The sequence below is a fragment of the Salmo salar genome, chromosome 11 (assembly GCF_965601325.2).
Source record: "Salmo salar chromosome 11, fSalSal1, whole genome shotgun sequence".
NCBI classification, from domain to species: domain Eukaryota; kingdom Metazoa; phylum Chordata; class Actinopteri; order Salmoniformes; family Salmonidae; genus Salmo; species Salmo salar.
Window position 1 is genome coordinate 35,669,871 of NC_138301.1, and position 19,274 is coordinate 35,689,144.

A 19,274-nucleotide genomic window follows, 5' to 3' on the forward strand; every position below is an offset into this window, starting at 1 on the left:
CCCCCCTAGAGCGCGTCACTGCTCTATTCAACCCCCCTAGAGCGCGTCACTGCTCTAATCAACCCCCCTAGAGCGCGTCACTGCTCTAATCAACCCCCCTAGAGCGCGTCACTGCTCTATTCAACCCCCCTAGAGCTCGTCACTGCTCTAATCAACCCCCCTAGAGCGCGTCACTGTAATAATCAACCCCCCTAGAGCGCGTCACTGCTCTAATCAACCCCCCTAGAGCGCGTCACTGCTCTAATCAACAGCACAGCAGTGGACAGTATCACAAGCTGGTTAAAAAAGGACACTGGTGCATTGGTCAGGCAGGTGAGGAAAAGGCCCACGTAGCCTCAAATAGACGTGTTGATAATGACGTTAGTACTGTACTAGTGGGAGGGGGGTTACATGATGTATTAGCACAAAACACCTTAAAGGGGTAGTACATGTAGAACGCAAAGTTTCATTCACATATATGCCATGGTAGTTCTCCTGCGTCTCCCCAATATAAATGAACCTTCAGGGCTACTGCTGACCCATTGTGGATGAGCGCTCTGAAGTCCTGGCTGGACTTGACATCGATGAGGAACAGCGCCATCATCAGGTAGAAGCAGGCGGTGCCGAAGCAGACCCTATAGACCGCTGAGTAGCCAACCAGCATCTCACAGTGCCCTCCGCCATGGGCCTGGTCACACACCATGTTGAAGAAAGGCACCTGAAACACACACACACACTCTGTTATGGTGTGTGTGCGTGTGTGTGTGTGTGTGTGCGTGTGTGTGTACATGCATGTACAGTATATGTGTGTGTAACCTAGAGGTTAGCTAGTGGAAGCTTCCAGGCCTTTCTCTGTCTGTCTTTGGGAGGAAAATAGTGTACTGAGATTATCCTGTAGCATACTGCATGTATCCTTTGCATAGCGATTAACCAGACAGTTTTTCAATGTGACGCGACACAACAAACAGAACCAGTATTCTCATTGGCACACATTATGAGTGGATTTTCCCTGTCACTCTTTGTAGTGTGAGAGTAGGTATGCATCCCAAATGGCACTCTATTCCCTACATAGTGCACTACCATGGGCCCTGGTCAAAAGCACTAGTAATCTATGGCAATCTATCATAATTTTGCTAATTTTTACTTGAATAACTTTTACAAAATGTATTCATATATATATATATTTTTATACATCTGTGTCCATATTGTTCATGAGTTTCTAGTGGATAGAACATATGGTTCAAGAGAAAATAGCCTAAATTAATGGAAAAGCATCTAACCAACAATGGCATTATTTGCAATTAACTTTTTTCACAACTGCCTCCAGTTTGATGCCAAAACACTGACAACAAATAAATACATACTGACATAGTAAAATAAATAGAAGTGTGTAGAAACAAATATAAAGGATATTTCATGCTGAAACCCTCATGTTAAACACTAATGGTATTCACTAAGTTGATGGTTTGTATTTAGGATAATGTTTTACAGCTTTGTTCTATTTTTTATTTGAAAATCATCTTATTTAATTAATTCATAACTGTTAAGTGATAAGTCGCTCTGGATAAGAGCGTCTGCTAAATGACTTAAATGTAAATGTAAATAAGGCCACAGAGGGCCAGGGATAATTACAGACACCTGAAGTAACCAAAATGCCCACTAGATGTCTTGTGATACATTACATCAAATCCTTGAAAGACACCAAAATTTTGGTAGTTTACTAATAAACTTTGAAACATACATACTTAGCCTACTACATACTACATGTGCCTGATATCCAAATGGGAATCCATGTTCTGTTTCTCTCCTAAATGTTTCACTACTACACATTCAAGAAATCAGTCTGGCCCTTGGATGGCACACATAAGACGTGGGATGGTACACATAAGACGTGGGATGGCACACATAAGACGTGGGATGGCACACATAAGACGTGGGATGGCACACATAAGACGTGGGATGACACGCGTGAGACGTTTGGATGGGACGCGTGAGAGTTTGGATGGGACGCGTGAGAGTTTGGATGGGACGCGTGAGAGTTTGGATGGGACGCCTGAGACGTGGGATGGCACACATGAGGCCATTGGAGAGGGACTTGCTATATTGAAGCGTGGGGATATGTTTTCCCAAATGCAATAGATAGAAAGGGAAGGGTCCTTACACTATGTCATCCTATTGGTTGTGTAGTGATTAGCATGTTTGCCTATGGGCTGGAAAGACCAGGGTTCGAGACCTTCAAGGTGCTGCTGTTTTAATGCACTAATTCAGAGCTCTCCAATCCTGTTCCTGGAGAGATACCCTCCTGTAGCTTTTTCCTCCAACCCCAGTTGTAACTAACCTGATTCAGTTTATCAACCAGCTAATTAAATAGAATCAGGTGCACTAGATTAGGATTGGTAGAAAAAACCTACAGGACGGTAGCTCTCCAGGAACAGGGTTGGAGAGCCCTGCACTAATTTACACAACAAGACATTTAATTTAGTTACTCTCAAGGTGCACGTTTGCCGGCCTTCACTACAGTAGTAATGTACTAATCTTGGTTAACCCAGAACTCAAATCTTGCATATTAAGTAGTCTGACCACAATAGATTACTAATGTACTAATGTAATTGAATCAGGACAGGAACACTTTATAGCACCTCAGAGCAAACAAAGTGCTCAGAAATTGATGGAACTTTGTTGATCCCCAAAGGAGGACATGACATCAGACACTCACATTGTCCCGGACAGCCTCGGAGACAGTGCGTGAGAGCATGAGACAGGAGACGGCGCAGGCCATGATGTGGAAGAGTGTGTACATGATCCTGGTGCTGGACGATGACTTCACCGGGGGGCAGAAGGAGCAGCACAGTGAGCACGGGGCCGGGCCACAGCAGCAACATATCTGGGGAGAGGAGAGAGATATGTTCACATATATATATCTGAGAGGAGAGGAGAGGAGAGAGATATGTTCACATATATATATCTGAGAGGAGAGGAGAGGAGAGGAGAGGAGAGGAGAGGAGAGGAGAGGAGAGAGATATGTTCACATATATATATCTGAGAGGAGAGGAGAGGAGAGGAGAGGAGAGGAGAGGAGAGGAGATATGTTCACATATATATATCTGAGAGGAGCGGGGAGGAGAGGATAGGAGAGGAGAGGAGAGGAGAGAGGGGAGGGGAGGGGGGAGAGGAGGGTACCTATATGGAGAGAGGAAGAAACCTATCTGGGGAGCAGAACAGGTGAGGAGTCAGCTCAACAATATAGTGACAATGCTCAATATATCCTAGGAGATGAGGAGAGAGATGCTCAATATATCTGAGGGAGGAGGAGAGAGGGATTTTCAATATAAATGATATATGAGAGCTGTAACTGGGAGGAGATAAAGAGATAGATGCTCAATATATCTATAAGAGGAGAACAGAGATGTTCAATATCTGTGAGGAGATGTGTAAATTCAACAATAAAGGGATTATAATGCACGTAACCAATTGGATCAAAACCTTGGTCATCATCAACAACTCCAACGTCAACATATTTGATTGATGGAAAGGAGAGGGGAGGATTTTAGCATATTTTAGGATGGAGTGGAGTCAACATGTGCATCAGAAGTCAACTGAACATAGCCTTAGTGCTAGACAGAAAGCTACATAACTGAAGGAAGACAGAGGTGAGTGAGTGAGTGAGTGAGTGAGTGAGTGAGTGAGTGAGTGAGTGAGTGAGTGAGTGAGTGAGTGAGTGAGTGAGTGAGTGAGTGAATAAATGCATTAATGAATGACAGTGATCATCCCTCAAGAGGAAATTCTTTCCACAACTCACCAAAAGTGCACATAACTGCCTACAAATTTACCAACATCTAATTCACTGTAGTACCACAGAGAAAACATGACTCTCTCAATAACCAAGTAATATTTGTTTATATGAAGAGACACCTTTTACACAGTGAATGAACTCAGTGAATTATTCTCAGAGGAGCTTCACCTTGATCTGAGGATTTTGGGCAGGTGGTTGTTGCGTGTTACAGGTGGTTGAATGTAGTCCAAACACACAGAATATCTGATCCTCCTGGAGTCAAGCCAATTTATAGACTAAGAGCATTGTATTGTAGTACACTGTGTAGAACTGCTTGTCCCGTTTTAAATTGTTGTTATCTGGGATTTTACTGGGGGTGGGGGGTTACTGGATGAGGGAGGAGAGTCTAAACACAAGCATAGACTGTTTCTTTGATAAACATCCAGAACTGTAGATGAAAGCTATCCTATCTATCGATCGATCGATCTATCTGTATCTCTCTAATCTCTCTAATCTCTCTAATCTACAACAGAAAGCTGGTTCACCTGGTCAGTGTAATTTGTAGAGTGGCTAGGTCATGTTGGATTTGTGGGACAATGACTCACGTCTTTCCAATATGAGATTAACCTGCATTGTTGTATCAAACGTATATCTTGCCAATAACATTTCAGAGTCCAATAGACCTAATATTAATACAGGACACAGCCTCAGGTCTCAAGTAGAGGGGGTGGGGAATGGGGCAAAATGCAATGAGACAAAGAATAGACTACTGAACAATGGGTGTATTGATCTCTATCCAACATAGAGCACCTGATGCATTGTAACAACATAGAGCACCTGATGCATTGTAACAACATAGAGCACCTGATGCATTGTAACAACATAGAGCACCTGATGCATTGTAACAACATAGAGCACCTGATGCATTGTAACAACATAGAGCACCTGATGCATTGTTACAACATAGAGCATCTGATGCTAGTTCTGGATCTGATACACATTAACAACAGGCCAGGCCAGTTAGGTACAAAACAATAGCCATGAGAAAGTGAAGATGTAGCTCAGTTGGTAGAGCATGGTGTTTGCAACGCCAGTGTTGTGGGTTCGATTCCCACGGGGGGGCCAGCACAGAAAAAAAAAAATTTAAATGAAATGTATGCATTCACTACTGTAAGTTGCTCTGGATAAGAGCGTCTGCTAAATGACTAAAATGTAAATGTTTTAACTTTAACACATAATAGTTGATGTGTTATGTTTAAACACAACAACTAATATTACTATGTTTAAACACAACTAATATAGCTATGTTTTAACACAACAACTAATATAACTATGTTTTAACACAACAACTAATATAGCTATGTTTTAACACAACAACTAATATAACTATGTTTTAACACAACAACTAATATAACTATGTTTAAACACAACAACTAATATAACTATGTTTTAACACAACAACTAATATAACTATGTTTAAACACAACAACTAATATAACTATGTTTTAACACAACAACTAATATAGCTATGTTTTAACACAACAACTAATATAACTATGTTTTAACACAACAACTAATATAGCTATGTTTTAACACAACAACTAATATAACTATGTTTAAACACAACAACTAATATAGCTATGTTTTAACACAACAACTAATATAACTATGTTTTAACACAACAACTAATATAACTATGTTTTAACACAACAACTAATATAACTATGTTTTAACACAACAACTAATATAACTATGTTTTAACACAACAACTAATATAACTATGTTTTAACACAACAACTAATATAGCTATGTTTTAACACAACAACTAATATAACTATGTTTTAACACAACAACTAATATAACTATGTTTAAACACAACAACTAATATAACTATGTTTAAACACAACAACTAATATAACTATGTTTTAACACAACAACTAATATAGCTATGTTTTAACACAACAACTAATATAGCTATGTTTTAACACAACAACTAATATAACTATGTTTTAACACAACAACTAATATAACTATGTTTTAACACAACAACTAATATAGCTATGTTTTAACACAACAACTAATATAACTATGTTTTAACACAACAACTAATATAACTATGTTTAAACACAACAACTAATATAACTATGTTTTAACACAACAACTAATATAGCTATGTTTTAACACAACAACTAATATAACTATGTTTTAACACAACAACTAATATAGCTATGTTTTAACACAACAACTAATATAGCTATGTTTAAACACAACAACTAATATAGCTATGTTTTAACACAACAACTAATATAGCTATGTTTTAACACAACAACTAATATAGCTATGTTTTAACACAACAACTAATATAACTATGTTTTAACACAACAACTAATATAACTATGTTTTAACACAACAACTAATATAACTATGTTTTAACACAACAACTAATATAGCTATGTTTTAACACAACTAATATAGCTATGTTTTAAACACAACTAATATTACTATGTTTAAACACAACAACTAATATAGCTATGTTTTAACACAACAACTAATATAGCTATGTTTAAACACAACAACTAATATAGCTATGTTTTAACACAACAACTAATATAACTATGTTTTAACACAACAACTAATATAGCTATGTTTTAACACAACAACTAATATAACTATGTTTTAACACAACAACTAATATAACTATGTTTTAACACAACAACTAATATAACTATGTTTTAACACAACAACTAATATAACTATGTTTTAACACAACAACTAATATAACTATGTTTAAACACAACAACTAATATAGCTATGTTTTAACACAACAACTAATATAGCTATGTTTAAACACAACAACTAATATAGCTATGTTTAAACACAACAACTAATATAACTATGTTTTAACACAACAACTAATATAGCTATGTTTTAACACAACTAATATAGCTATGTTTTAAACACAACTAATATAGCTATGTTTAAACACAACAACTAATATAGCTATGTTTTAACACAACAACTAATATAACTATGTTTTAACACAACAACTAATATAGCTATGTTTTAACACAACAACTAATATAGCTATGTTTTAACACAACAACTAATATAGCTATGTTTTAACACAACAACTAATATAACTATGTTTTAACACAACAACTAATATAACTATGTTTTAACACAACAACTAATATAGCTATGTTTTAAACACAACTAATATTACTATGTTTTAACACAACAACTAATATAACTATGTTTAAACACAACAACTAATATAACTATGTTTTAACACAACAACTAATATAACTATGTTTTAACACAACAACTAATATAACTATGTTTTAACACAACAACTAATATAGCTATGTTTTAACACAACAACTAATATAGCTATGTTTTAACACAACTAATATAGCTATGTTTTAACACAACAACTAATATAACTATGTTTAAACACAACAACTAATATAACTATGTTTTAACACAACAACTAATATAGCTATGTTTTAACACAACAACTAATATAACTATGTTTTAACACAACAACTAATATAGCTATGTTTTAAACACAACTAATATAACTATGTTTTAACACAACAACTAATATTACTATGTTTAAACACAACAACTAATATAGCTATGTTTTAACACAACAACTAATATAACTATGTTTTAACACAACAACTAATATAACTATGTTTTAACACAACAACTAATATAACTATGTTTAAACACAACAACTAATATAACTATGTTTTAACACAACAACTAATATAGCTATGTTTTAACACAACAACTAATATAGCTATGTTTAAACACAACAACTAATATAGCTATGTTTTAACACAACAACTAATATAGCTATGTTTTAACACAACAACTAATATAGCTATGTTTTAACACAACAACTAATATAGCTATGTTTTAACACAACAACTAATATAGCTATGTTTTAACACAACAACTAATATAGCTATGTTTTAACACAACAACTAATATTACTATGTTTTAACACAACAACTAATATAACTATGTTTAAACACAACAACTAATATAACTATGTTTTAACACAACAACTAATATAGCTATGTTTTAACACAACAACTAATATAACTATGTTTTAACACAACAACTAATATAACTATGTTTAAACACAACAACTAATATAGCTATGTTTTAACACAACAACTAATATAGCTATGTTTTAACACAACAACTAATATAACTATGTTTAAACACAACAACTAATATAACTATGTTTTAACACAACAACTAATATAGCTATGTTTTAACACAACAACTAATATAGCTATGTTTTAACACAACAACTAATATAACTATGTTTTAACACAACAACTAATATAGCTATGTTTTAACACAACTAATATAGCTATGTTTTAACACAACAACTAATATAGCTATGTTTTAACACAACAACTAATATAACTATGTTTTAACACAACAACTAATATAGCTATGTTTTAACACAACAACTAATATAGCTATGTTTTAACACAACAACTAATATAGCTATGTTTTAACACAACAACTAATATAGCTATGTTTTAACACAACAACTAATATAGCTATGTTTTAACACAACAACTAATATAGCTATGTTTTAACACAACAACTAATATTACTATGTTTTAACACAACAACTAATATAGCTATGTTTTAACACAACAACTAATATAACTATGTTTTAACACAACAACTAATATAACTATGTTTTAACACAACAACTAATATAACTATGTTTAAACACAACAACTAATATAGCTATGTTTTAACACAACTAATATAGCTATGTTTTAACACAACAACTAATATAGCTATGTTTTAACACAACAACTAATATAACTATGTTTAAACACAACAACTAATATAACTATGTTTTAACACAACAACTAATATAACTATGTTTTAACACAACAACTAATATAGCTATGTTTTAACACAACAACTAATATAGCTATGTTTTAACACAACAACTAATATAACTATGTTTTAACACAACAACTAATATAGCTATGTTTTAACACAACAACTAATATAACTATGTTTTAACACAACAACTAATATAACTATGTTTTAACACAACAACTAATATAGCTATGTTTTAACACAACAACTAATATAACTATGTTTAAACACAACAACTAATATAGCTATGTTTTAACACAACAACTAATATAACTATGTTTAAACACAACAACTAATATAACTATGTTTTAACACAACAACTAATATAGCTATGTTTTAACACAACAACTAATATAACTATGTTTTAACACAACAACTAATATAACTATGTTTAAACACAACAACTAATATAACTATGTTTTAACACAACAACTAATATAGCTATGTTTTAACACAACAACTAATATAACTATGTTTTAACACAACAACTAATATAACTATGTTTTAACACAACAACTAATATAACTATGTTTTAACACAACAACTAATATAGCTATGTTTTAACACAACAACTAATATAGCTATGTTTTAACACAACAACTAATATAGCTATGTTTTAACACAACAACTAATATAGCTATGTTTTAACACAACAACTAATATAGCTATGTTTTAACACAACAACTAATATAGCTATGTTTTAACACAACAACTAATATAGCTATGTTTTAACACAACAACTAATATAGCTATGTTTTAAACACAACTAATATAGCTATGTTTTAACACAACAACTAATATAGCTATGTTTTAACACAACAACTAATATAGCTATGTTTTAACACAACAACTAATATAGCTATGTTTTAACACAACAACTAATATAGCTATGTTTTAACACAACAACTAATATAACTATGTTTTAACACAACAACTAATATAGCTATGTTTTAACACAACAACTAATATAACTATGTTTTAACACAACAACTAATATAACTATGTTTTAACACAACAACTAATATAACTATGTTTTAACACAACAACTAATATAGCTATGTTTTAACACAACAACTAATATAACTATGTTTTAACACAACAACTAATATAGCTATGTTTTAACACAACAACTAATATAGCTATGTTTTAACACAACAACTAATATAGCTATGTTTTAACACAACAACTAATATAGCTATGTTTTAACACAACAACTAATATAGCTATGTTTTAACACAACAACTAATATAACTATGTTTTAACACAACAACTAATATAGCTATGTTTTAACACAACAACTAATATAACTATGTTTTAACACAACAACTAATATAACTATGTTTTAACACAACAACTAATATAGCTATGTTTTAACACAACAACTAATATAGCTATGTTTTAACACAACAACTAATATAGCTATGTTTTAACACAACAACTAATATAACTATGTTTTAACACAACAACTAATATAACTATGTTTAAACACAACAACTAATATAGCTATGTTTTAAACACAACTAATATAACTATGTTTTAACACAACAACTAATATAACTATGTTTTAACACAACAACTAATATAACTATGTTTAAACACAACAACTAATATAACTATGTTTTAACACAACAACTAATATAACTATGTTTAAACACAACAACTAATATAGCTATGTTTTAACACAACAACTAATATAGCTATGTTTTAACACAACAACTAATATAGCTATGTTTTAACACAACAACTAATATAACTATGTTTTAACACAACAACTAATATAACTATGTTTAAACACAACAACTAATATAGCTATGTTTTAACACAACAACTAATATAGCTATGTTTAAACACAACAACTAATATAGCTATGTTTTAACACAACAACTAATATAACTATGTTTTAACACAACAACTAATATAACTATGTTTTAACACAACAACTAATATAACTATGTTTTAACACAACAACTAATATAACTATGTTTTAACACAACAACTAATATAACTATGTTTAAACACAACAACTAATATAACTATGTTTTAACACAACAACTAATATAGCTATGTTTTAACACAACAACTAATATAACTATGTTTTAACACAACTAATATAGCTATGTTTTAAACACAACTAATATAGCTATGTTTAAACACAACAACTAATATAGCTATGTTTTAACACAACAACTAATATAGCTATGTTTTAACACAACAACTAATATAACTATGTTTAAACACAACAACTAATATAACTATGTTTTAACACAACAACTAATATAACTATGTTTTAACACAACAACTAATATAGCTATGTTTTAACACAACAACTAATATAACTATGTTTTAACACAACAACTAATATAGCTATGTTTTAACACAACAACTAATATAGCTATGTTTTAACACAACAACTAATATAACTATGTTTTAACACAACAACTAATATAGCTATGTTTTAACACAACAACTAATATAGCTATGTTTTAACACAACAACTAATATAGCTATGTTTAAACACAACAACTAATATAACTATGTTTTAACACAACAACTAATATAACTATGTTTTAACACAACAACTAATATAGCTATGTTTTAACACAACTAATATAGCTATGTTTTAACACAACAACTAATATAGCTATGTTTTAACACAACAACTAATATAGCTATGTTTTAACACAACAACTAATATAGCTATGTTTTAACACAACAACTAATATAGCTATGTTTTAACACAACAACTAATATAACTATGTTTTAACACAACAACTAATATAACTATGTTTTAACACAACAACTAATATAGCTATGTTTTAACACAACAACTAATATAACTATGTTTTAACACAACAACTAATATAACTATGTTTTAACACAACAACTAATATAACTATGTTTTAACACAACAACTAATATAGCTATGTTTTAACACAACAACTAATATAGCTATGTTTTAACACAACAACTAATATAGCTATGTTTTAACACAACAACTAATATAGCTATGTTTTAACACAACAACTAATATAGCTATGTTTTAACACAACAACTAATATAGCTATGTTTTAACACAACAACTAATATAGCTATGTTTTAAACACAACTAATATAACTATGTTTAAACACAACAACTAATATAACTATGTTTTAACACAACAACTAATATAGCTATGTTTTAACACAACAACTAATATAGCTATGTTTTAACACAACAACTAATATAACTATGTTTTAACACAACAACTAATATAACTATGTTTTAACACAACAACTAATATAACTATGTTTAAACACAACAACTAATATAGCTATGTTTTAACACAACTAATATAACTATGTTTTAACACAACAACTAATATAACTATGTTTTAACACAACAACTAATATTACTATGTTTAAACACAACAACTAATATAACTATGTTTTAACACAACAACTAATATAACTATGTTTAAACACAACAACTAATATAGCTATGTTTTAACACAACATAATATAACTATGTTTTAACACAACAACTAATATAACTATGTTTAAACACAACAACTAATATAACTATGTTTTAACACAACAACTAATATAACTATGTTTTAACACAACAACTAATATAGCTATGTTTTAACACAACAACTAATATAACTATGTTTTAACACAACAACTAATATAGCTATGTTTTAACACAACAACTAATATAACTATGTTTAAACACAACAACTAATATAACTATGTTTTAACACAACAACTAATATTACTATGTTTAAACACAACAACTAATATAACTATGTTTTAACACAACAACTAATATAACTATGTTTAAACACAACAACTAATATATCTATGTTTTAACACAACAACTAATATAACTATGTTTAAACACAACAACTAATATAACTATGTTTTAACACAACAACTAATATAGCTATGTTTAAACACAACAACTAATATAACTATGTTTTAACACAACTAATATAGCTATGTTTTAAACACAACTAATATAGCTATGTTTTAACACAACAACTAATATAGCTATGTTTTAACACAACAACTAATATAGCTATGTTTTAACACAACAACTAATATAACTATGTTTAAACACAACAACTAATATATCTATGTTTTAACACAACAACTAATATTACTATGTTTAAACACAACAACTAATATAGCTATGTTTTAACACAACAACTAATATAACTATGTTTAACACAACAACTAATATAGCTATGTTTTAACACAACAACTAATATAGCTATGTTTTAACACAACAACTAATATAACTATGTTTTAACACAACTAATATAGCTATGTTTTAACACAACAACTAATATAGCTATGTTTAAACACAACAACTAATATAGCTATGTTTTAACACAACAACTAATATAACTATGTTTTAACACAACAACTAATATAGCTATGTTTTAACACAACTAATATAGCTATGTTTTAAACACAACTAATATAGCTATGTTTTAAACACAACTAATATAACTATGTTTAAACACAACAACTAATATTGCTATGTTTAAGCACAACTAATATAGCTATGTTTTAACACAACTAATATAACTATGTTTTAACACAACAACTAATATTACTATGTTTAAACACAACAACTAATATTACTATGTTTAAGCACAACTAATATAACTATGTTTATACAAAACTAATATAGCTATGTTTAAACACAACTGATATAACTATGTTTAAACACAACAACTAATATAGCTATGTTTAAACACAACAACTAATATAACTATGTTTAAACACAACAACTAATATAACTATGTTTTAACACAACAACTAATATAGCTATGTTTTAACACAACAACTAATATTACTATGTTTTAACACAACTAATATAACTATGTTTTAACACAACAACTAATATAGCTATGTTTTAACACAACAACTAATATAACCATGTTTAAACACAACAACTAATATAGCTATGTTTTAACACAACAACTAATATAACTATGTTTTAACACAACAACTAATATTACTATGTTTTAACACAACAACTAATATAACTATGTTTTAACACAACAACTAATATAACTATGTTTTAACACAACAACTAATATAGATATGTTTTAACACAACAACTAATATAACTATGTTTTAACACAACAACTAATATAGCTATGTTTTAACACAACAACTAATATAGCTATGTTTAAGCACAACTAATATAATTATGTTTTAACACAACAACTAATATAACTATGTTTAAACACAACAACTAATATAACTATGTTTAAACACAACAACTAATATAGCTATGTTTAAACACAACTAATATAATTATGTTTTAACACAACAACTAATATAGCTATGTTTTAAACACAACTAATATAACTATGTTTAAACACAACAACTAATATAGCTATGTTTAAACACAACAACTAATATAGCTATGTTTTAACACAACAACTAATATAGCTATGTTTTAACACAACAACTAATATAGCTATGTTTAAACACAACAACTAATATAGCTATGTTTTAACACAACTAATATAGCTATGTTTTAACACAACTAATATAACTATGTTTAAACACAACAACTAATATAGCTATGTTTTAACACAACAACTAATATAGCTATGTTTTAACACAACAACTAATATAACTATGTTTAACCACAACAACTAATATAACTATGTTTTAACACAACAACTAATATAACTATGTTTTAACACAACAACTAATATAGCTATGTTTTAACACAACTAATATAGCTATGTTTTAAACACAACTAATATTACTATGTTTAAACACAACAACTAATATAGCTATGTTTTAACACAACAACTAATATAGCTATGTTTAAACACAACAACTAATATAGCTATGTTTTAACACAACAACTAATATAACTATGTTTTAACACAACAACTAATATAGCTATGTTTTAACACAACAACTAATATAACTATGTTTTAACACAACAACTAATATTACTATGTTTTAACACAACAACTAATATAACTATGTTTTAACACAACAACTAATATAACTATGTTTAAACACAACAACTAATATATCTATGTTTTAACACAACTAATATAGCTATGTTTAAACACAACAACTAATATAGCTATGTTTAAACACAACAACTAATATAACTATGTTTTAACACAACAACTAATATAGCTATGTTTTAACACAACTAATATAGCTATGTTTTAAACACAACTAATATAGCTATGTTTAAACACAACAACTAATATAGCTATGTTTTAACACAACAACTAATATAGCTATGTTTTAACACAACAACTAATATAGCTATGTTTTAAACACAACTAATATTACTATGTTTTAACACAACAACTAATATAACTATGTTTAAACACAACAACTAATATAACTATGTTTTAACACAACAACTAATATTACTATGTTTTAACACAACAACTAATATAACTATGTTTTAACACAACAACTAATATAACTATGTTTAAACACAACAACTAATATAACTATGTTTTAACACAACAACTAATATAACTATGTTTAAACACAACAACTAATATGTCTATGTTTTAACACAACTAATATAGCTATGTTTAAACACAACAACTAATATCGTTATGTTTTAAACACAACTAATATTACTATGTTTTAACACAACAACTAATATAGCTATGTTTAAACACAACAACTAATATAGCTATGTTTAAACACAACAACTAATATATCTATGTTTTAACACAACTAATATAGCTATGTTTTAAACACAACTAATATTACTATGTTTAAACACAACAACTAATATAACTATGTTTTAACACAACAACTAATATAGCTATGTTTTAACACAACAACTAATATAGCTATGTTTTAACACAACAACTAATATAACTATGTTTTAACACAACAACTAATATAGCTATGTTTTAACACAACAACTAATATAGCTATGTTTTAACACAACAACTAATATAGCTATGTTTTAAACACAACTAATATAACTATGTTTTAACACAACAACTAATATAACTATGTTTTAACACAACAACTAATATAGCTATGTTTTAACACAACAACTAATATAGCTATGTTTTAACACAACAACTAATATAGCTATGTTTTAACACAACAACTAATATAGCTATGTTTTAACACAACAACTAATATAGCTATGTTTTAACACAACAACTAATATAGCTATGTTTTAACACAACAACTAATATAGCTATGTTTTAACACAACAACTAATATAACTATGTTTTAACACAACAACTAATATAGCTATGTTTTAACACAACAACTAATATAGCTATGTTTTAACACAACAACTAATATAACTATGTTTTAACACAACAACTAATATAGCTATGTTTTAACACAACTAATATAGCTATGTTTTAACACAACAACTAATATAGCTATGTTTTAACACAACAACTAATATAGCTATGTTTTAACACAACAACTAATATAACTATGTTTTAACACAACAACTAATATAACTATGTTTAAACACAACAACTAATATAACTATGTTTTAACACAACAACTAATATAACTATGTTTTAACACAACAACTAATATAACTATGTTTTAACACAACAACTAATATAACTATGTTTTAACACAACAACTAATATAGCTATGTTTTAACACAACAACTAATATAGCTATGTTTTAACACAACAACTAATATAACTATGTTTTAACACAACAACTAATATAGCTATGTTTTAACACAACAACTAATATAGCTATGTTTAAACACAACAACTAATATAGCTATGTTTTAACACAACAACTAATATAACTATGTTTTAACACAACAACTAATATAGCTATGTTTTAACACAACTAATATAGCTATGTTTTAAACACAACTAATATAGCTATGTTTTAAACACAACTAATATAACTATGTTTAAACACAACAACTAATATTGCTATGTTTAAGCACAACTAATATAGCTATGTTTTAACACAACTAATATAACTATGTTTTAACACAACAACTAATATTACTATGTTTAAACACAACAACTAATATTACTATGTTTAAGCACAACTAATATAACTATGTTTATACAAAACTAATATAGCTATGTTTAAACACAACTGATATAACTATGTTTAAACACAACAACTAATATAGCTATGTTTAAACACAACAACTAATATAACTATGTTTAAACACAACAACTAATATAACTATGTTTTAACACAACAACTAATATAGCTATGTTTTAACACAACAACTAATATTACTATGTTTTAACACAACTAATATAACTATGTTTTAACACAACAACTAATATAGCTATGTTTTAACACAACAACTAATATAACTATGTTTTAACACAACAACTAATATAGCTATGTTTTAACACAACAACTAATATAACTATGTTTTAACACAACAACTAATATAACTATGTTTTAACACAACAACTAATATAACTATGTTTTAACACAACAACTAATATAACTATGTTTTAACACAACAACTAATATAGCTATGTTTTAACACAACAACTAATATAACTATGTTTTAACACAACAACTAATATAACTATGTTTTAACACAACAACTAATATAACTATGTTTAAACACAACAACTAATATAACTATGTTTTAACACAACAACTAATATAACTATGTTTTAACACAACAACTAATATAACTATGTTTTAACACAACAACTAATATAACTATGTTTTAACACAACAACTAATATAACTATGTTTTAACACAACAACTAATATATCTATGTTTTAACACAACTAATATAGCTATGTTTAAACACAACAACTAATATAGCTATGTTTTAACACAACAACTAATATAGCTATGTTTTAACACAACAACTAATATAGCTATGTTTTAACACAACAACTAATATAGCTATGTTTTAACACAACAACTAATATAGCTATGTTTTAACACAACTAATATAGCTATGTTTTAACACAACTAATATAACTATGTTTTAACACAACAACTAATATAACTATGTTTAAACACAACAACTAATATAGCTATGTTTTAACACAACAACTAATATAGCTATGTTTTAACACAACAACTAATATAGCTATGTTTTAACACAACAACTAATATAACTATGTTTTAACACAACAACTAATATAGCTATGTTTTAACACAACAACTAATATAGCTATGTTTTAAACACAACTAATATAACTATGTTTTAACACAACAACTAATATAACTATGTTTTAACACAACAACTAATATAACTATGTTTTAACACAACAACTAATATAACTATGTTTTAACACAACAACTAATATAACTATGTTTTAACACAACAACTAATATAGCTATGTTTTAAACACAACTAATATAGCTATGTTTTAACACAACAACTAATATAGCTATGTTTAAACACAACAACTAATATAACTATGTTTTAACACAACAACTAATATAGCTATGTTTTAACACAACAACTAATATAGCTATGTTTTAACACAACAACTAATATAGCTATGTTTTAAACACAACTAATATAGCTATGTTTTAAACACAACTAATATAACTATGTTTAAACACAACAACTAATATAGCTATGTTTTAACACAACAACTAATATAGCTATGTTTTAACACAACAACTAATATAACTATGTTTTAACACAACAACTAATATAACTATGTTTTAACACAACAACTAATATAGCTATGTTTTAACACAACAACTAATATAGCTATGTTTTAACACAACAACTAATATAGCTATGTTTAAACACAACTAATATTACTATGTTTAAACACAACAACTAATATAGCTATGTTTAAACACAACAACTAATATAGCTATGTTTAAACACAACAGCTTCTAGCAAACTTATCATGAAAATATGGGACTCAATGTCTTACTAAACAGACAGCAATGCAAACACATTCTCTTTCATGTTTAACGTCTCCATAATTCCTCTTATATGTTCTCTCTTTCCCTCCCGCCAACTCTCTGTCATTCAGGACTCTGTCTCACCTGGTAGGCAAACATGTTGAGGAAGTAGCTGTAGATGCCACTCTGGTGCGTCTCCTGGGCTGTCATCCGTTCAGAACCCTCCAAAACTGACAGCTTTGGGTGTTAGATCACAGACCCTGTGAGGACGACATCCTAAAAGTCCACACAAAAAGATCCTCTAACATCTAAAACAGTACAAATTGTTTTCCCAAAATAAGTACCGGCGTTACAAAAGAAAATCGCTACTTGTGGTTGTGCAATCCAACTTCCAACGGGTCAACAGGGTAGTTCTTCCTGAGTTCTTCTCTGCTATATCCTGGATCACATGTAACACAAAGACACATCCAACCAACCTTGCTAAATCTCGGCATCAACCTCAATACAACTTCGGGGGGATAGAAAGTGTCCGGGTATTTATTTTGCTCATATCCTGTGTGCTCACTTTTTGCTTCTGTGTCGGGCGCTGTCAGAAGAGTTGGAGAGAGAGGTGGTGACGATGAATGCCCTCAACCCCTCCTCCCCCTGCTCCGCTTTACCCTGGCAGATTAGGCAGAGCCAGGGAGAGAGGGGGGCGGGGCATGTGTTAGTCCCATCTGTTCCTCCCTTCCCCCAGGGCCCTTG

The 19,274-nt window shown here is 29.2% G+C and overlaps 1 protein-coding gene across 1 annotated transcript in view; it reads right to left on the minus strand.

Annotated features, from left to right (window-relative positions):
• Window positions 1-19,274, minus strand: part of LOC106562556 (serine incorporator 4) — a 42,686-nt gene extending 23,412 nt beyond the window's left edge. Inside the window, exons 1-3 of the mRNA XM_045689424.2 lie at window positions 18,675-19,274; window positions 2,696-2,863; window positions 519-697 (exon numbers count right to left, since the gene is read on the minus strand). Of these exons, the coding sequence (XP_045545380.1) occupies window positions 519-697; window positions 2,696-2,863; window positions 18,675-18,740 (413 nt within the window). The 5' untranslated portion in view covers window positions 18,741-19,274. The remainder of the gene's footprint in view (window positions 1-518; window positions 698-2,695; window positions 2,864-18,674) is intronic.